The sequence below is a fragment of the Phacochoerus africanus genome, chromosome 2 (genome assembly GCF_016906955.1).
Source record: "Phacochoerus africanus isolate WHEZ1 chromosome 2, ROS_Pafr_v1, whole genome shotgun sequence".
NCBI classification, from domain to species: domain Eukaryota; kingdom Metazoa; phylum Chordata; class Mammalia; order Artiodactyla; family Suidae; genus Phacochoerus; species Phacochoerus africanus.
The window spans coordinates 161021604-161042621 of record NC_062545.1 but is presented as its reverse complement, the minus strand read 5'-3'; the positions used below and the strand labels follow the sequence as shown (position 1 = coordinate 161042621).

At 39.0% G+C, this 21018-nt stretch overlaps 1 protein-coding gene across 1 annotated transcript in view; it reads left to right on the top strand.

The window, feature by feature from the left end:
* PHLPP1 (PH domain and leucine rich repeat protein phosphatase 1) overlaps nt 1-21018 on the top strand; it is a 217573-nt gene that overhangs the window by 128258 nt on the left and 68297 nt on the right. Inside the window, exon 4 of the mRNA XM_047767008.1 lies at nt 1001-1167. Coding sequence (XP_047622964.1) covers nt 1001-1167 — 167 coding nt within the window. The remainder of the gene's footprint in view (nt 1-1000; nt 1168-21018) is intronic.

The following is a 21018-nucleotide window of genomic DNA, read 5'->3' as shown; positions in this document are numbered from 1 at the left end:
CTGACTCCAGAGCCACACTCCTTAGCACCATGTTCTGCTCCCTTTTGTAATCATGAGAGAGAAAGCTGGGGCTTGGTAAAAGAAAAAGACATCAGATTGATCACAGATCAGGAAAGGAAGACTTTTTTTTGCTATAAAGTTTTGGTAAAAATAAAGAGCATAACGAAGAATCAACCCAGATCTTAGAACAGTAATCCCACAGCCTCAGTGAGGTGTGGGTACTGGGGGCTGAAGCCTCAAAGCATAAACTGGCGCCACATTCCCCAGAATATGGGAGAGAGAAATACACATTGCCCAATGCTTTTTCTGCCTACAGGCTCCTTGGTCTGTAGCCCAGGGACTCTGGCCATTGTAGGAATCATTCAACCAGGAAAGCTTTGAATATATGGATAAACATTTGGATGTAAAAGAAATTTTCACTTAGAATACCTGCAAGAAGCAAAACTGAAACTTTGTTGGAGGGACAACCCGAGAAGTTTATAGCAGGCAGGCAGGCAGTGGAATCTGATTATATGTTATCATTATCATTAATTATATTATTATTAAAGTTATGTAAAAGGCCACTGATTTGTGCTGTTTCAAATCAGTATATACAAGGGCTTTCGTAGGTTCAGTCTAGATCTTAGTGTCCCTCTCCCAACCCTATATTTACTCTAAAGTCTTGAATTATTTACCTCTGAATTCTCTTACCAGGAACGTTTTCAGGAATGTCTCTCCTTCAGCTGAGGAGATTACTCATATCACTCAACTTGCTAGGATGATCTGTGCTCTTTGTAACCTGTCTCCTATACTAGGCTACCATTAAGTACCTTCCAGGGAGGGGCACTATTTCCTGCCTCTGTAATACTTTACTCAGTAAATACTCTTGGTTTATATTTGAATAATGGTGCTAAGTGCATAGTGTGTTTCTGTTCCCAAATGGTTATTTCTATCCTTGGAAAGTAATATATAGGTTGAAGGATGGTATTCCAATTGAACCTGTTTTTTTATCCCCCTCTAGGTTGCATCACAGCGTATTAGCTCAGTGGACCTCTCGTGTTGTAGCCTGGAGCATCTGCCTGCCAACCTCTTCTACAGCCAAGACCTCACTCATCTCAATTTAAAACAAAACTTCCTAAGGCAGAATCCCAGTCTACCAACTGCCAGGGGCCTCAGCGAACTGCAGAGGTGAGCGTGCAGAAACAGGTGGATAATTAGGAAGGGGTTTGTGTGTCAGCTTCTGGTTGTTTTCTTGAATATTCTCACTTTAAAAGCTACAGTGGGTAATCCTTCTCTTTCAGAGGTTAAGATAATAGGACTTTAGTGGTGAAGACATTATCACTTCTCATTCTAAAACATTTTTCAAGGTTCTTGCCTTTGAAATGAATAGTTTATGATAGTCATTTACTGGATATATTTGTGCAAGAAGAACACTTCTCTTTAAATCACTTCTGTTTCTTTCTCTCTTCCTTCCTTCCTTTCCTTTCCTTTCCTTTCCCTTCCCTTCCCTTCCCTTCCCTTCCCTTCCCTTCCCTTCCCTTCCCTTCCTTCCCTTCCCTTCCTTTCCTTTCTCTTTCTTTCTTTGCTTTTTAGGGCTGCACCTGCAGCATATGGAGGTTCCCAGGCTAAGGGTTGAATTGGAGCTGTAGCTGCCGGCCTACACCACAGCAACAGCAACATGGGATCTGAGCCGTGTCCATGACCTACACCACAGCTCACGGCAATGCCAGATCCTTAACCCACTGAGCGAGGCCAGGGATCGAGCCTGAAACCTCAGGGTTCCTAGGTCTTTCTTGCACATTGAATGAATCTTTGCCCATATGTCATTTTATTGCATTAAATAAGTATTGGTCGTTTGGGAAATATTGGTTTGTTAGGTAATAGAAATATTCCAAATGTTGACATATTTCATTATGCAATTTCAAGAAATGACAGTTGCTAATATCATCACTGATCTCATCAGAAAAATCTTTAAGTATTAGGAAGTTGTCAAGCTCACTGTGGAAGCAAGTTTTCCAAAATTTTAAGTTTCAATTGGAGCGTGAAGGCTACCCTGGGCAATAAATACTGCTGTTGTTTTTCCTGAAGTGACTTTCTCACTTCATTGTAGAGAAATCATCTGCCAAATACCCAAGTCTGAATACCGAGTTTGTCGGTTGTTCTTTCAAGTAAAAGTGAACATTGTGATTAGTTTGCCTCACAAGTCAAATAATTGTTCAAGTGTTTTCCTTGAGATAACCATCATACCTTATATATAGCAGAAATGCTTTGTATGTACTTCCCATTTTATCACCCAGAAAATAAAAAAGATATGTGTTCCATGGTCAGGATGTAATACATATAACTTTCATGCATCAGTGAGGACATTTTAAAGTAAAACTTTTTTTATATATTTTTAAAAGAACATTTTGGCTGTGATTGACTTGCAGAGAAGAATACTCTGACAATGGGGACAGCCTGGTGCTGCACTGAATTAGGCTGTAAGGACTCCAGTGAGGGCATTGTCTTCGAGCACTTCTGTATTCTCTGGGGCTGATGAGTGCAGCAAAAGGGAACTTCTTGAACTTAGGTTTTTATATGCCTTAGGTATTGATAATACTGTTTTTTACTGACACTACTGTAATTCCTGTAAGTAGCGTTACATAATTACTATGATTTTTTGCTAAAATGTTATATCATGATTCGGTCTGTTTTGGGTTTGAAATGATTCCTTGAAATATTTTTGTGAATTTCACAGCATTGTAAGCTACCACACTTCCATCACAGAACATCAACAACTTTATATCATACTGTTAAACCCTGTCATCTTAGAACAGAAGGGGGTATTAGAACTTATCCAAAGTAATACTCTCATTTAGAGATGAGGTAGAGGGAGGTGTTATTGTGCCAAAATCAGGTTAGCAGTTACTTTTTGGGAGGCAGGGGCATGGGATTAAGGAATGGTTTGAGGAGAATTTCAATTATATCCATAATATTTATTTTTTAAAAAAAAGACTAGAGGCAAATAGACAAGGTGTTAATATTTGAAAAAGCTGAATAGTGGATACTTGGATGATTACTCTTTTCTGTATTTTTTGTGTATTTCATAATAATCCAAAGTTTAAAGCCTAATTTCTTTTCTTTTGAAAGAAAATCAAAATGCTTCTAATTACATAGAATATGATATTCCCAAGAGTCAGCATTAATGGACTAAATAAATAATTACCGAGATGGAAGGATATTTAGGACATTGCCCTGCTTATTAGTGAGCCACCTAGAAGTGAATTGGGTACTGTGGTCTGTGGGCAGGGCTTCTCCCCATCCAGGGCTGTTGTGGGTGAGCCTCATGGTGTCCTTGGGGAAATTCCAAAGATGGTATCTGTGGATCTTTTCCCTAGGGCATGTAAGTTGGACCTGAGCAGAATCCTTTGGTTTTTTGCCTGCATGGTACATGCCACAATTCAGGGAGCAGAGTAGGGAAGATCTCAGCTAGAATCTCAAGGTTTAGTGTATGAACTTTTATTTGATCCCCTATTTTCAGAACGGTGTTTTCTTCTATGCCTGATGTCTTTGAGCTGTGGACTCTTGGGTTCAGTTTCTTCCAGGGAATAAACTATCTCCTGCTGGAACTGAGGCGAGGATCTGGGTTCTAACTCTTCCTGATATAATCTTTTGAAAGTCTTTTTGTGGAAATTTAGCAAGAACATAGAAAAGGCACAAGTATAAGTATACAGTTTGGTGGGTTTCCACACACTGAACCCATCATGGAACCAGTGCTTGTGCTGAGAAGTAGAAAATTACCAGCACCCAGAAGCCCCCTGTGCCCCTCTCTTGGTACCCTACAGATAACCACCGTCCCCACTTCTAACACTAACATAAATTAGTTTTTCCTGTTGCTGTGCGTAATATAAGTAAGTTGTATATGTACTTTTTTTTTTTTTTAAAAAAAAGCAAAACAGTACAGAACAATATCAAGTTCTGTATTATCAGATTGTATTGTATAGTGGGTGGTATAAAGCCATGACTTTGATTTGTTTAAGGTCAAGCCTTTTCAGTTTTGCACTGCTGCAAACAGTTTGTTATGTTTCTGTTGCTTTAAGCATGAGGGAGATTGGCCCGGGGTAGTTGGTGCATAGGGTCTGAGCACTAGTCAAGATGATGTTTTGTTGCCCTTTGGAAAAAGCTAGGCTTTAAACCAGTATCTTTTTCACCGCATTCTACTATGAGATTTTTGTTCCCCACCCCCATTATCCAAGAAAGATTTTATTGCTGAGTCTTCAAAGCAGTAAGTTTGTTGAGTATATGCACACATACTTCAATGCTAGGAATTGAAATTATATATATTTTAAAACTCATTTCTACTAATTAGCTTATTTAGGGTCATACAGCTAGTATGATATTTTAAAGATATGCTATATATTTATTTGCCTTTTTTTTTTTTTTTTTTTAGGGCCTCACCTGAGGCTTATGGAGGTTCCCAGGCTAGGAGTCCAGTTGGAGCTGTAGCCGCTGGCCTACACCAAAGCCATGGCAACATGGGATCTGAGCTGCATCTGCTACCTACACCATAGCTTACAGCATCACCAGATCCTTAACCCACTGAGCAAGGCCAGGGATCGAACCTGCATCCTTATTAACTGCTGAGCCATGACAGGAACACCATGTATGCCATACATTTAAATTCTTATTTTTAGTTGTATGTGTAAGGAATTTGTGCTACTCTCTAGTGTATATTTCACAGGGAATATGTTAGAGAGGTACCAAAGGGTTATTTATTTTTGTTTTTACCGAAGTCCCAAGGGATGAGTTTTTTGTTTTTGTTTTTTTTTCTTTTTAGGGTTGTACCCACGGCATATGGGAAGTTCCCAGGCTAGGGGTGGAATCAGAGCTGTATCTGCTGGTCTATACCACAGCCACAGCAATGCTGGATCCAAGCCTTGTCTGTGACCACACCACACAGTTCATGGCAATGCTGGATCCTTTACCCACTGAGTGAGGCCAGGACTTGAACCTGCATCCTCATGTATCCTAGTCAGGTTTGTTACCACTGAGCCACAATGGGAACTCCCACAGGGATGAATTTTTAAGTTATAGTGTTAGGGCAGATATCTAGGGAGAAACTTTAAGTACAGTGAGTTTATAACAGATGGGAGTCTTTAAACTTTTTCTCTTAATCACACATGCCCCTAATTTTTCTTTCTATTGCAAATTCTCACCTTAAACAAATGAGCTATTTTCACAGAACATTTAAAATGGTATTTGCAGCAGCATTCTAATTCTGGAAAGATGGCATGCTGATGTACACACACAGGCCAGCAGTTTCAGAGGGAAAACATTGTTCTTGGAACTTCCAATGTTTGTTTTTCCTTTATTGGCATTGGAACTCTTCAAGTTAGTTTTCAAAAATAGAGGAGAGGCAAAATCAGAGTAATTTTTGGTAGTTTCAGTGGCTTCTTTCTTGATTCTGTATGCCACCAATAATTACATTATTTACCTTTATTTTATTAATAGATAGCATTTCACTTATATTAACTGTATCTCTGTTTAGATGACCCAGATGGTATAAATCCTGAGACTGTTATTATTTGCAATGGAGAACTGTTTTTATAAAATGTAAGTTTCTTGAGAGTTCCTCGCATGGCTCAGTGGTAATGAACTGGACTAGTATCCCTGAGGATGTGGGTTCAATCCCTGACCTCACTCAATGGGTTAAGGATCTGGCATAGCCATAAGCTGCAGTGCAGGTCACAGACACGGTTTGGATCCAACCTTGGATCCAGCATTGCTTTAGCTGTGGTGTAGGCTGGCAGCTATAGCTCTGATTCAACCCCTAGCCTGGGAACTTCCGTATGCCACAGGTGCAGCCCTGAAAGAGCAAAATAAATAAATACATAAAATAAAATATGGGTTTCTTTGTAAAGCCAATGAAAAGGACAGATTTTTGCTGGCTTAAATTTAAGGAATATAATTTTCCTTCCCATGTCTTAATTTTATTGTTATAAATACTGTATCAGAGCAGTATAAACTTATTTGTACTAAATTGTGTTGGTGTTTGGTCGTTTTTATTTATTTATTTATTTTTTTGCTTTTTAGGGCTATGCCTGCAGCATATGGAGGTTCTCAGGCTAGGGGGTCTAATTGGAGCTGCAGCTGCCAGCCTGTGCCACAGCCATAGCAACGCAGGATCCAAACCGCATCTGCAACCTACACCATAGCTCACAGCAACGCTCACGGCAACTCAGCAGGTTAAGGATCTACTTAACCTACTGAGCGAGGCTAGGGATCAAACCCTCAACCTCATGGTTCCTAGTCGGATTCATTTCCGATGACCCACAACGGGAACTCCCAGACATTTTAAATATACTTTTTTTTACATTTAAAAGAGCTAAATCTATCACTTATTAAAGTTTCATGAGTAGTAATATTCCATGGACAGACCTAGAGTTTGTGAGGGATAATAATTCACTGAGGTCTTTTATAATGCTATCCAGTACAGTGTTTACACAGAGCTATGTCAAAAACAACTCAGAAGCCAAGTCTGATAGCAGTAGTGTGTGTGTGTATGTGTGTGTGTACTTCTGGTAGCTTTGTCCATGGCACTTAGAAAGTTATCTGATTAGATGTGAAAGTTCTTTTAGCTGAAAAGACCAAGAAAGATGGGAGGGGTGAAAAATTTTCAAATTGGAGAGGAGTGAAGTCCAGTTGGGTGTGCAAGTATGTAGGTGTAATAATGAAAGTTAGGAAGAAATGAGCATTGAGAAACTCGTAATTGTGCTTGGTATTTATCAAGTACTCTTGTCTTAGCTCAATTTTCTACATTTTTAGTCTCCATGAAATGGAAAACAAATGACCTTGTTTCCTACTCTTCTTTTGGGGATCTTGGCATTCCAGAGCTACAGAGTTATTCATTTTAATTACTTATCCTTACAAAATGTTCACATTTCCAGGTTTTTATAGAAAGATTTTAATTTTCGTTTTTATCAGCATTCCTGAAAACTCACTTTTAATAGAAATTGTGATGATTCATTAACATAGTGGGATCAGGAGTGGCAAGCTAAAATATTTTTTCAGCTCATTTGCCAGACATAGATGGTAGTACAGACATAGACTGTAGTACAGTTTCAGCCTCTTTGAAGATCTCTGTCATATAAAAAATATTATACAAGCAAACAAGAGCCACTCTGGAAGGAGGGGTATAACTGATGTGTTCAAGAAAAAACACTTAGCGCAAGCACTGCCCAGGGAGCAACAACCTTGGAAAGGAATTTTCACTACGGCTAAGTGAGGCTTGCCAAACATCTAAGAATGTCATAGACTGTATGGAATGCCCTTCTTCCAGTTAACGCTTCTTCCCTACCTACAAGTTCCTTTCTTATACAGCTTTGTTTTCCTTTAAGATGGAATTTGGTCCTCTTGGGAAGCTTTCCATCTCACAAAATTCCCATTTTCCTTCCCTGAGCGTTTAATCAAAGGAAAGCCTTTACTTGGTGCTTGGGGCACTGATACTGTGTAGCCTTTGGTGCTCTCCTTGACGTCCACTCCCAGCCTCATTTCTGGCAATAACAGCCTGTTTTTTTCTTCTCTCATGCAGCGCATTTAGAAGAGGGAGCTCGGAAAGAACAAAAGATTTATTTATCGACCAGACTGTATTAAATTCAGTTTGCCCTCTTGGCTTCTCGGGATCCTTCAAGATATTCTTTAACTTTTTTTCTCCATTTAAATAAAACGGCGGGGGGGGGGGGGGGGGCGGGGGGGTGGAGGGGCGGTATCTTCGGAAGCCTTGGCCTGAATCCAGTGAGGCTGTTGTATCCCAGCCAATTTTGTTCTTCTGTTTAAGTTGAGCTCTTTGCTGTACTAAGTTTTAACTGTAAGTTTGAAGTTAAAAATAATATTTGTAGAGATTTGCTATTCTGAGTGGTAACCAACTTTTCAGTCTGCCTAGCTGTGGGATAGTGGTAAGCATGAGTGAGAGGGCCAGCAGATGATTGTGCTGTGGTTGCTGATGGGGAAATCTCATCGTAACTTGGGGCTTGGGGACATGATTAACACCATTACTGATGACCTCTGAAATAATGTTTTGGTTGCTAGTGTGAGGATGCTGATGGAAACCAATAATGTTCCTCTTTCTCCCTCTCTCTTCTACCTCATGTCAGACAGAAACAGCTAACTCTAGATCGCCTTCTGACAACACACACATGTAACTCTTGAAAACTAAAGACCCACAAGGGTTTCAGTTTCTCCTAAGAGTTCCTGTAGTTTTGATATCACCCACCATGCTCTCCGCAGTGGTAGAGCTTTGGCTGGGAGGAGTCAAATTCCAGCTGTCATTTCCCCTGGGTGGGTTAGGATGCTGATGCTAGAGCTGGCAGGACTTTTGAAAGAGGCCTCTCGAAAGTAGGGCACACCCGTCCCTCCCTGGTGATGTCTTTGGGACTCATAATTACCAAGACACCTTAGGGAAAGTCTGACTTTTCAAATAGTTGCTCTTTCCTCCAGTTTTAAAATTTCTGCCGGAAGGTTCAGGTTCATCCCACACAGAGAGGGGTGTGTGAGTGTATGTGTGTGTCTAGAGGAAGCACAAGGAGGGAAAGGGAGATGTTACCTGATTTATGTGATACACAAATCCATGTGTTCTAGGATAGATTATTTCATTCCCCTATGAAACTTCTCATAGGTGAATAGCAGTCTTTACCTGGAATTTGGGGCACTCTGTGAATAATGTTGAAGCTTTCTTTAGAACCAAAGGGGTTTTTTTTCTGCTTGACAATATAGTTTGCTTAATGTTTTCCAAGAACACCCTGGAGTTTTTGCCCTCCAAGTAACTGTTTCTCAAAATGTGATTTCTGAAATGCCTGTGTCAGAATCATCTGGGATGTTTACTAGTAACAGAGATACCTGATTTTCATCCCAGACCTGCTGAAACAGAACCTCTGGTGATGGGGCCCGGGAATCTACATTTTATAATGCTTACTAAAGTTTGGGAAACAGCCACACCAGCCTGTTCTCTTTTTTTTGAACGTTCTTTTTTCCCATTTGCCTATTGAACTCTGTTCATGCCCTTTAGATAAAAGTGAGTTTTCTCTTCTGTTAGCACTCATGATGTATTTTTTCAGTATATTTTTATCTTCTGCTTTATATCATAGCAGCTTTTTCCTGGTGGGTGAAAAGGAGGCCTAATTCACATTTGTATGTTTCATACACTTTTGTGCCTAGTAAGAACTCAGAAAATGTTTAGTGAGTGTCAGTCATAGGATCCAAGTTTTATTATACCTAGTAAATTTTGGGTATTAGATTTTTTCCTATTTAACTGCCAGATGTGCCTGGTCTATTTGTGATATGAGCTTAAGCTTTTCCTGTCTCAGAACCTTTTCATGATAAAATTATTCTCTCTGAGTTTAGCCTGTGCTCACCTTCTTCTTTAGTATCCAGTATCCTTGATAGAGATGTTACCTGGTTTTCTTTTTTATATATCCTTGCGTTACTCAACTGGGATTTTATCCATGCATACTGTGTGTCTTCTCTGCTTTGAAAAGTAGACATAGTGATCTATTTTCTGCCTGTTACAGAAATGTTCTTTTTACATTTTGTTATTTGTTCCACTAGTGTGGTGATTAATATTAAACATCTCTTAAATAATGTCACAGTTAAATTGGCTAACTGGGGGCAGATCTGTTGGCGAGAAAATGAAAAAATGTAGTCATGGATAAATTGTGAAGCTATTTCATAAGAGAGATGTTTAACTAATATAACATACTTCTTTTTTGTCTTTTTGGTTATTATGTTGCCAGTTTATAAAGGAATCAGAAAATGACAGATTTCTGCCACTTGTGATTCATTGTTTTCATGAAATTAGTTAGTGCAGAGTTAGTGTTGGTCTAGTGACTGCTATTTCCACATGATTGCCATCTTATGATTTGAAGTGGTTTTCTATGTAATGTAGGTACTTGATTCATGGGAGCCCGCCCCTGCACTTCCCCCATCCCTTCCTGTTGGCTGTTGGATCCATAGGCTTAACTTAGTTTAAGGTCTGGCACAAATTAACCAATAAATGCCTCCTATTTGAATCATTTTAAAAGGGAGGATTACAATTGAAGTTTCTCTCTTTAGGGAATGCTTTAATTTGCCCTTACAGCAACATGTCTATTGTAATTATTGCCAACACTGAGTGTTCTCTGTTTCTTTCTTTTTTTTTTTTTTGTCTTTTTGCCATTTCTAGGGCCGCTCCCGCGGCATATGGAGGTTCCCAGGCTAGGGGTCGAATCTGAGCTGTAGCTGCTGGCCTACACCAGGGCCACAGCAACGCGGAATCCGAGCCACGTCTGCGACCTACACCACAGCTCATGGCAACGCTGGATCCACAACCCACTGAGCAAGGGCAGGGATCGAACCCGCAACCTCATGGTTCCTAGTTGGATTCGTTAACCACTGCGCCACGACGGGAACTCCCTCTATTTCTTGATTATTTCTCAGAAATTATGTCTGTAAGTTGTAGCTTTGATATACCTATTCCGCTTTTTAACATTTGCAGCACATCTTAAGAAAATTTGGCTCAAATCCTTCCGTGGCCATAAATTTTAAATTTTGTCCAAGTAAAATATGCATGTGTTTATTTTTTTTTCCTAGTCATGTGAGAAGGTGATATGCTTGTTTTGCTTATACTCAGAGTCATTTATGGTGATTAGGACTAAGATGGGGTGGTTTCTATTTATCTTGGCTCAAGTATTGAGAAGCTGGTTGTGTGCTACGTTAGCATTTGGGTGCGCTGAACCTCCTAGAAGACCCTGGCAGGTGCTGACTGGGAACAAGGCCAGTGGGCTGCTCAGGCCTTGCAACAGAATGGTATGCGTATGTTCACATGGATTCATTTCAGAAGTTGTAAAGGGACAACAGGAAAAAAGTGCTGCACCAAGAAACAAGAGTTCAATTCCAGGGCACTAGCGTTTGGGGGTGTGGAGGGCAGTGTGAGAGCTGAAAGGAGTTGAGTCATGCTTTCTGAAGGGTAGGTGTTTCTAACAATTATGAAGCAGGCCCAAAGATTCAAATATTTCTCATGCCACCACAACCACAGACAAGTCCAAGAGTACATGGGGCAAAAGGTATTCTTTCTTTTCTTCTCTATCCAGGAGAAAGCTTCTTAAATCTTTTGCAATTTGTTTTGCTTTCTTAAGTAACTATTACAGCATGTATATATTGCTCTATGTCATCCCTGGACTGGGGCAAAAATATTAAAACATGATGTAGAGCTAAGTTTGCAAGCCAGTAGAGTTCCATTCTAAAAGGATTATAATTTGAGGAGTGTATGGAAGACAATCCTGGAAAGTTGCTGATTGATGTCTCTTTCATTCATTGACTTAACTTTGAGAGAAAGTGCATTTAGTACACATTTTAAAAAATATTTTAATACCCTTCCCAAGATTTGTCCTTCTAAAGAGAAAAGAGAAAATGACTCCATCAAACTAGTAATTCTTTTTTTTTTTTTTTGTCTTTTTAGGGCCGCACCCACAGCATATGGAAGTTCCCAGGTTGGGAGTTGAATCAGAGCTGCAGCTGCCAGCCACAGCCACAGCAACGCCAGATCCAAGACTAAACTGCAACCTACACCACAGCTCAAGGCAATGTCAGATCGCTAACCCATTGAGCAGGGGCAAGGGATTGAACTAGTTATGGTAGTAGTCAGGTTTGTTATGCTGAGCCACAACAGGGACTCCAAACTAATAATTCTGTTAAAGCCTTTTGCTCCAAACCAGAAGGTAAGCTCTTAGGAAGAATGAAAATACAGGCACTTGATTTTATGAATTCTCTTGGAAAAAAAGAAGAGGGAAATAAAAACTAAATGCAACTGGTTTTTATCCAAACCTTTCTCTTTGTCTTTTTTGTTGGAATGGAACTAAACTTTCTCTTTTTGTTCTTTTCCCTTAGTGTATGAAATTTATTTAAATTGAACGGAAATTGAAAAGAAATAGTTTATTTAATAAATGGCATTAGCATAATTAGCTACCAAAAATACATAGTTCTCTATTAACATAAAATGTCAGATGAAATAAAGATCTAAATGTAAAAAATAAAATATGTGAACATTAGAAGTGAAACTGACAGCACTAATGCCCTGAACCTAGCCAGAACACAAATTGGGACCTAAACCCACATGCTGGGACTAGAACCCAGCCAAAAGCCAGATTGGGACTTGAACCCACGGTTTTAAATTAGAATTATTCACTCTGCATCTGGGCTCACTGAGGTTCAGATTCTTTATGCCTCCATGCAGAAGGAATTCAGTGAGAGACAAAGTGATAGGCAAGGGACGCTTGTGAGAGATGCAAACAGACAGGCAAAGAAGCTCTGCCCAGTGCTCTGGTGGACCACAGTTGGACCACAGTTTTATCATGGGGGGAGGGGAGGTGTTTGAGAGGCCCGCCTCTTCCTTTCTAGGAGTAGTAGTACCACCTCCCTTATATCTGGTAAGGGTCCCCTTCAAACTCTTGATCTGAATGCAGGCCTCATCCCATCCCCACCCAATGTCCTGAGGTAATTCTCCACCTCCACTTGTTAAGCAAGCTTGCCTTGTTCTGATGGCTTTCTTCAACGTAACAGTGGTTTCCCAACATGTCCCAGGTTTCCCTCTTTGTCTGTGATCTCCTGCTGGGACTTGTATAACCATCTGTGCCTACTCTATCCTTATCAGAAGTATAGGAGAACATTTGTGCCACTTTGGGGTAAGAGTAAGAGGACCTTCTTAAGCAAGATGAAAAACATTGACTCCATGAAGGAAAAAAATTGCCAAATTTGAGCAAATAAAAAATAAAATTAGTGTGTGGCTAAAATCAGCAGTTACAGAGTAGGAAAAACGAAACTGTAGGCTGGAGTGTTGTGTGACACACATGCAATATATGATACCAGGTGACACATAGTATTTAGGGAGCTCCTACAAAGTTACAAGTAAAAAACCAACAACCTAGTAGAAAAAGGGGCAAAGAATATGAATGTGTATTTCCAAGAAGATGAACTTGGGAGTTCCCCAGTGGTCCAGTGGTTAGGACTTGGTGCCTTCACTGCTGTGGCCTCGATTCAGTCCCTGCTCTGGAAACTGAGATCCCACATCAAGCCACTGTACACTGTGGCCAAAATTGAATGAGTGAATGAATGAATGAAGAAATGAATTAATTAATGAGTAAATAATTTTTTTTTAAAAAAAGATGAACTTCATTGAGAAATATCATCTGAAATGTCGTGATACAACTTTTCATCCATTATATTAACAATGGAAAGGATGCTAACATTAAATACTAGTGAAGGTAGCATGGAAAGAAACTCTCCTGCATGACTGATTGGGAATATGAAATCTCCATAACTTTTTGGTAATTTGGCCATGTTGTGTATTAAAATTTACATATGTGGGTAGAAGATCAGGAGATACATACTGTTGGGTATAAGATAGGCTCAAGGATGTATTGTACAACATGAGGATGATAGCCAATATTTTGTAATAACTGTAAATGGAAAGTAACCTTTAAAATTTTTTAATTAAAAAAAATTTAAATTGTACTTACTCTTAGACTCATCAGTTATACCTTTAGAAATATAGGTTCATAGTCCCTTATCCAAAACTCTTGAAGCCATTTGTGTTTCAGATTTCAAAAATTTTCAGGTTATTAAATGTAATACAGTGCATATGCTGTGTATTACTTATCATCTCCCTTAAGGTTTGGGACAGCTCTCCATAAGCAAACACATTCTTATTTATAAAGAGAACAGATGAATAATCACATCAATTTAGATTATTTTGCCACCAAATGAATCAAAAATCTGAATTTTTAGAGTTTGTCAGGTTTCAGAATTATGGATGGCAGTGGGCACCCATAAATACAGTAAAGTAAAATCACTGATGTGCAGATAGGCTGAATCATTTCTTTTTGGTCTTTTTTTTTTTTGTCTTCTTAGGGCCGCACCTGCAGCATATGAAGGTTCCCAGGCTAGGGGTCCAGTCGGAGCTGTCACTGCCGGCCTACACTGCAGCCACGGCAACTCGGTATTCAAGCTGTGTCTGCAACCTAAACCACAGGTCATGGCATCGCCAGATCCTTAACCCACTGAGCAAGGATCGGGATCGAACTTGCAACCCCATTGTTCCTAGTCGGATTCGTTTCTGCTGTACCATGATGGGAACTCCTGAATCATTTCTAATAGCAAAAAACTGGAAGTACTCAATGTCAGTCACTAGCGAGACGGAATAAATGGTGGCACATTTGTACTCTGTGTATTAGGCAGCTGTCAAAAGAGTTAGATTTTAATGTACTGACTCAGATGATTTCTTTGTATTAATGAGAAAAGAAGTTGTAGAAGTGAGTGGTGTAACCCCACTCAAAAACTAGGGAAGGAGGAGTTCCTATTGTGGCTTAGCAGTAATGAACCCAACTGGTATCCATGAGGACGCCTGTTCGATCCCTGGCCTCACTCAGTGTGTCAGGGATCTGACATTGCCGTGAACTGTGGTGTAGGTCACAGATGCAGCTCGGATCTGGCGTTGCTGTGGCTGTGGCCTGCATCAGCAACTGTAGCTCCAATTCAGCCCCTAGCCTGGGAACTTCCAAATGTAGCAGGTGCAGCCCTAAAAAGACCAAATAAATAAATAAATAAATAAATAAAGGAAGGAGGTTATCTCTTCTTTATGCACATATGTGTTTTATAAGGAAAAGCTTTGGAAGAATATACGCTAAACTCTGGACACTGGTTATCTCAGGAGGATGGGATTTGGAAGGAAGTAGAAGAAACTGTTAATCTCTTTACTGCTTTTAGAGTTTGACTTGTCAAAATGAATACATATTAGTTTGGTAACCAAATAAAAGTAGTTTTTCTCTAAAAGCTGATATAGTGTTAAGTGCAGCCTCTCCAGACCATGAGGGAGCCTGCTTTTCATAATTAATAATTAGCAGAAAGCAGGGGGCTAAGCCTGGAGCTAGGCTTACAGCTCTAGCCTTCAAGCAAGTCCTTCATTCATTTCCAAAGTGATTAATGCCCCTCGCCCAGGGAAAAAAACAAGTTAAACTCAGACTATTTCTATGAAACAGAAATCTGGTCACCATGGAAATCTTTTTTTTTTTTTTTAATTGATCCACTTTGGGGAATAATAATAACTCCAAAAAGTAATGCTGATTTTTCTTTGACTTATTAAGACAAATATGGTTTCCTCTTCATGAGTGTAGGATGTGACACTCAATTTAAGCACATTTGGAATATGTTTAAAAATAGAACTAATTCCATGATACTGTCATTTTATTTTACAGTCAGGTTTTCCTAGTGCTTTGCCTTTAGTTCCTGGATTACTAAAGATTTAGATGGATTTAAAGCTAATGTCTCCAGATAGTCATTATGCTATTTATTTGGTTTTACTAACCTAAATGTATAAAGCTATATATAGCATTTGCCTTTAACTCAGATGCAAAAAGAACCTCATACATAAATTTTAGAGTGTGGATAAATTGAGTGGATAATAAATGCTGGGAAAGGAGGAAAGATTAACACGATGACCATGACAAAGCAAGCCCAGAACAGTGATGTGTATGAGAATTGATGGCGTATATGTGTTTATTTTCTCAACTATGATATCTTAGAACATTTACTTTTTCTTTCTTGTCCTTAGAAAACATGGCTTATTTTTTAAGGAGCACTTGCTCCCAAGTCATTTCTTTCTTTTTTTTTTTTTTTTTTTGTCTTTTTGCCATTTCTTGGGCCGCTTCCGCGGCATATGGAGGTTCCCAGGCTAGGGGTCTAATAGGAGATGTAGCCACCAGCCTACACCAGAGCCACAGCAATGCAGGATCTGCGACCTACACCACAGCTCACAGCAATGCTGGATCCTTAACCCACTGAGCAAGGGCAGGGATCGAACCCGCAACCTCATGGTTCCTAGTCAGATTCGTTAACCACTGCGCCATGACGGGAACTCCCCCAAGTCATTTCTTTAGAGGTCAGAATGAAATAAGCTGATGGATCTGTTTTAAAAACTATATATGTCCACATAATAGAGATAGGAAAGTTGGATGAATGAATGTGGTTCTTGAGCAAAGAGTAAGAGCTCTTCCTTTTTGTTGAGTTAAATGATTTACTTCAAAGAGTAGCTTGGAAGATTATGCCTGGAAATGTAGTGATTGAGGGAAAAAAATCCATTTGAAGTTAAGTGTAGGCCATGGTATGTTAGCATGGTGTACTGCTGTCTAGATTAAAAGGGAAGCTAGGCAAGTGCAAGGACAAAACTAATGTTTGCTGTTCCCTTAGGAGCAGCTTTAAGGTGTATGCTATTCCTGCTCTGCTGTTAATTAGTTATGGCTGTGAAGTTGGAGAAAGAAAGGAAAAGGTATGAATACTAATAGATCAAACCCCTGGGGAGTTGAGCACATTTTGTGTCTATGTGGAGTATCTTTAACTCCTATACTTTTTGTTTCATACTGTTAAGTACAGTAGAATGGAAGAAATGTCAATATTTTCTTAGAGCAGTGACATTATCAACTCCATTTCACCACTGTCCCCACTTCTGACCTTCTCTCATCTCAAGGCTCCCACCCTTTGCAAATAGTCATGAACTTTGTTAAATGGTCCTCAGGATACCTGGTTTTGCAAGGGACTTCAGTGTTTCTTTGCAATCTAACACAATTAAAGGTTTTTGTCTCTGTAGATTACCAGATGTTATTTAGTGGATACATACTCTTTTGTGACACCGATATAAAAAAAACAGAAGTGTGCTCTGAAACTTTGGATTAAGTCAGACATGAGTTCTAAACACTCACAATGGCCACTGCCATTGGCTAAATATAATACTGTGCTGTGTGACTTTATTTTAAGAAATAATTAGGATTTCTCTTTGTTGGACTAGATAAATGTTGAGTTCTTTTCCTTCTCCCAACTCTGTTATAGAACAAATGAACATGAGTTTTATGTCTTTTATTTGTTTGCTCTGGAAAGTGAAGTCAGTCTTTTTAGGTTGTTGAGTAGTTTGGGAGAGCCAGGCTATGCCTGAATTTGTTTGAAGATAAATGTACATAGTGTTTAAAATATTCATTGTCCTCCAGGCCCATTAATGCCACCCTCTATAGGGAGAAGTGAAGGTAAAAAAGGAATGCTTTCCACACACTACCCTGAGGCTGTTCTTTGACCTTTGATTTAGAATTATTAGTAATTGATATTTATTTACATTTAACTCTCTAATAAAATGTAGTAAAAGAAAAGTAGTACTGATATTGAAAGGCAGTAGATTCAAGTTGGATGTCATAGTAAACAATTTTTATGAGCCTGGTTTGTCTATGAACTTGGGAAAAGAAAGGCCCCTTCTATTCTCACTTTTATTAACCCTGAGAAACAAGGAAGATATATCCACTTTAAGCAACTTTCTTTAGCCTTGGCAGTGAGTATGTGTGCATACCTATAATAGGTGCTTTTTTTTTTTTTAAAAAAAAACCACACTGGAATTCCCTTGTGGTGCAGCAAGTTAAGGATCTGGCACTGTCACTGCAGCAGCTCTGATCACTGCTGTGGTGTGGGCTCAGTCCCTCGCCTGGGAATTTCCACATGTTGCAGGCATGGACAAAAAAGGAAGGAAAAAAAAACACCAAAAAACCCAAACACACCGTTTCTTGTCCTTAGTTTCTAAAGCATCAAAAAGAATCATTTTCAAAAGAATAATTTCTTGTTACTGCTGAATTGACAACTGTAATTATTGCAATCATCATTAAAATAATTTTTATTCACCTTAAATTTTGTGATGCTCTGATTCTCTTTGACTTACCTATATTGAATAGCTGTGAGGAAATATCTGTAGCCTGAGTGAATATAATGTAACTTCATCTTAAGGTTTAAGAACTGTAAAATTAATTTTAAAAATAAAATTTTTAAAAATATTTCACCTGGAGTTCCTGTCAGCGCAACGGAAATGAATCTGACTATGAACCATGAGGTTGCCGGTTCAATCCCTGGCCTTGCTCAGTGGGTTAAGGATCTGGCGTTGCCATGAGCTGTGGTTTAGGTTGCAGACACGGCTTGGATCTGATGTTGCTGTGGCTCTGGCATAGGCCAGCAGCTGTAGCTCCAATTAGACCCCTAGCCTGAGAACCTCCATATGCCTCGGGTGTGGCCCTCAAAAGACAAAAGACAAAAAAAAATTTAACCAAATATGCATTTTCCCAAAGCCAGCCAAGCTTTATTTTAGAATCTGGGTCTGTGCACATTGGATAGCTTTTCTGCCTCACCTGTTAGCATGACAGAGCTAAAAGGTCTCTTATTTTGTAGGAGACATAGAGACTTCTGTCACCTGACTCTCTCCTCTGCATTCTTTTTGAATGAAGGTAAAAGAAGGAAAGGTCATCCACTTCCCACTTTGATCTCTTATCACTCAACTTAAATATTGCCTTCTGGTATCTGTTTCACCCATTTTAAGACCAGAGGGAAGTGGATTCTAGGTGGACCTTACTCTTATTTTTCTAGGAAGGGGTGTTTTAATTGGCAGACGCCTGTAATTTGACTCCTTTCCACATACATAAAGAAAAAGTGAACCTCTAAGAAGGCTAAGGGTTAGATTTTCCAAAGCAGATGAGTTTTAATGTGTTCTGATCAAGAACTGGACTTCTCAGAAACAATCCATGCTTTGTAAGCTAAACAAGTCTGCTGAACACTGTGTTCTTTTCTGGGAAGAATTTGGGGGATGGGCTGTGCAGGGCTAAGTACAAAGGAGGTGGAGAAGGAGTGAGAGAAACTTAAGATACTTATAAATCAGAATCATCCTTTAAATATGTGGTCTAGGGAAAAAGTATAAATGAAGGCCCTCTGCTACTTATCTAAATACTTAAGTTATATTTAAGCTAATGAACTGTTAAATAAAATACATCCTCTCCTCCTGTCTTGACAAATATATTTTTATAATGACCTCTAGATTCAAATTGAGAATCCTCAGACCCCTTGGATTCGCACTGGATATGGCAGCACAGAGAAAGCTGGCTCAGTGGCACGAATCTCTTCTTTTCCCATCTCCAGCTTTATCTGTGCCTCTTCCTGCAGGACTGTGAGCACACAGCCTGTGTGTCCCAGCTCTGCTCACTCCTGGGGCCTGTGAGTGCATAAGTTATGGGAGGGTGGGCGCAGGGAAGAGGCCCACACAAGCACTGAAATCAGATCTGATGTCACTTGGGCAGGGAATTCCAGGATCCTGCTTGCTTTTAGTATGGAGAGAGTGCTTCTGTAATGGGAATATAATGCAAGCCACATGAGTACTCTTAAATTTTCTGATAGCCACATTAAAAGATGCAGGTGAAATTAATTTTAATGATGTATCTTATTTAATTGAATATATCAGTCGAAATTATGTTCTAAAAAAAGTTTATACCCTTTTTTGTACTAAGTCTTTGACATCCAGTGTATATTTTATAGTCAATTGATTATAATTAATTACATGTCAATTTGGACTAGCCCCATTTCAGGTGCTCAGTAGCCACCTGAGTCTAGTGATGTTGTACCAGACAGTACAGCTCTAGGGGAAAGGAGTACAGCATTTGGCCTGTGCTTATTAAGAGGTTTTTTTGTTTGTTTGTTTGTTTGTTTGTTTTTCCTTCATTTAGTTAAGCTTGTCAACTCCCTTTAATCATTCAGCTCGCTGCTGCTTTCCTTTCTTCTTAGGAGTGGTGTGGTTGTAGTAAATTTGTTTGCATAGATGAATATATCTTTTTTCCCTCTGTTTTGACAGATACTTTAACAAAAGCCACATGCTTCCACTTTCTTTTTGTCTTGTGTTAGATAGCGTCGAAGGGTTTTTCGCTTCCTAGAAGAACTTATTTTTTAAAGTTCAGTTTAATTGAATGCATATTTTAAAACAGTGGCCAGTTCTGCCAAATGAAGAAACAAATCTAGAAAGTAGGGTGCTGTTTTTGTTTGGACTAGAACAGCAGTTTTTATGTATTTCAGGATAGAGTTACCAGATTTAGAAGAAAAAAAAGCATCTGGTTAAATTTGAATTTCAGAAAAGCAAAGAATATGTTTGTATGTGTGCACGTATATATATACATATATATATATGTATATATATACATATGTCTATTAGCATAAATATGTCCCATGTGGCATTGGAGACATACTAAAAAATTACTTGTTGTTTGTCTGAAATACAGATTTAACTGGTTGTCCTGTATTTTATCTGGCAGCCCTATTTCAGGACTCCTTTAAACTCTCAAGAATCGAGGACTCTGGAGTTCCTGTCATGGCTCAGGGGAAACGAATCTGACTGGGACATGAGGTTGTGGGTTCCGTCTCTGGCCTCGATTAGTGGGTTAAGGATCCAGCATTGCTGTTGTAGGCCAGCAGCTGTAGCTCCAATTTGACCCCTCGCCTGGGAACCTCCTCCATATGCCATGGGTGTGGCCTTAAAAAAGCACACACACAAGAACAATTGAGGACTCTGAGCAGTTTTTATTTCTGTGAATTAAACTATTAACATTTACTGTATTAGAAATTTAAACTAAGAAATATTTTAATATATAGTAATTCATTTAGAAAAACAACCCAATTCTTGTTAACATGTCAACACTTTTTTGCGAAAAAATATCTTCTAAAACAAAAAAGTAGGGAGAAGAATGTCATTGTTTTATATTTTAGCAAATCTTTTAACACCTAGCTTAATAGAATATAGTTGGATTCTCATGTCTGTTTCTGCTTCTAATCGGGTATGCTATCACAAAGACATGTAGCATCTGGAAATCTCTACTGAACACTTGGAAAAAATAAGAGTAACAAAAGGCAAATGACAGATTGTTAAGAAAATAGATTTCACCTTGGGAATCTCCTGAAAGGATCTCAAGAACCTATTCCAGGGTCCCCCAACTATATTTGGAGAACCCCTAGGCTAGGACAAATAGCCTATGATTCAAGCTTGTGTTGGATAGATCATAGATGATCAGAATAAAGGATAAGCATTCTTTGTTTTAAGAAGAACTAATGGATCAAATGATAAAAATATAAAACAATTTTTCTTTTTCTCTTTTTAAGTTTTATTGAAGTATAGTTGATTTACAGTTTGTGATAATTTTT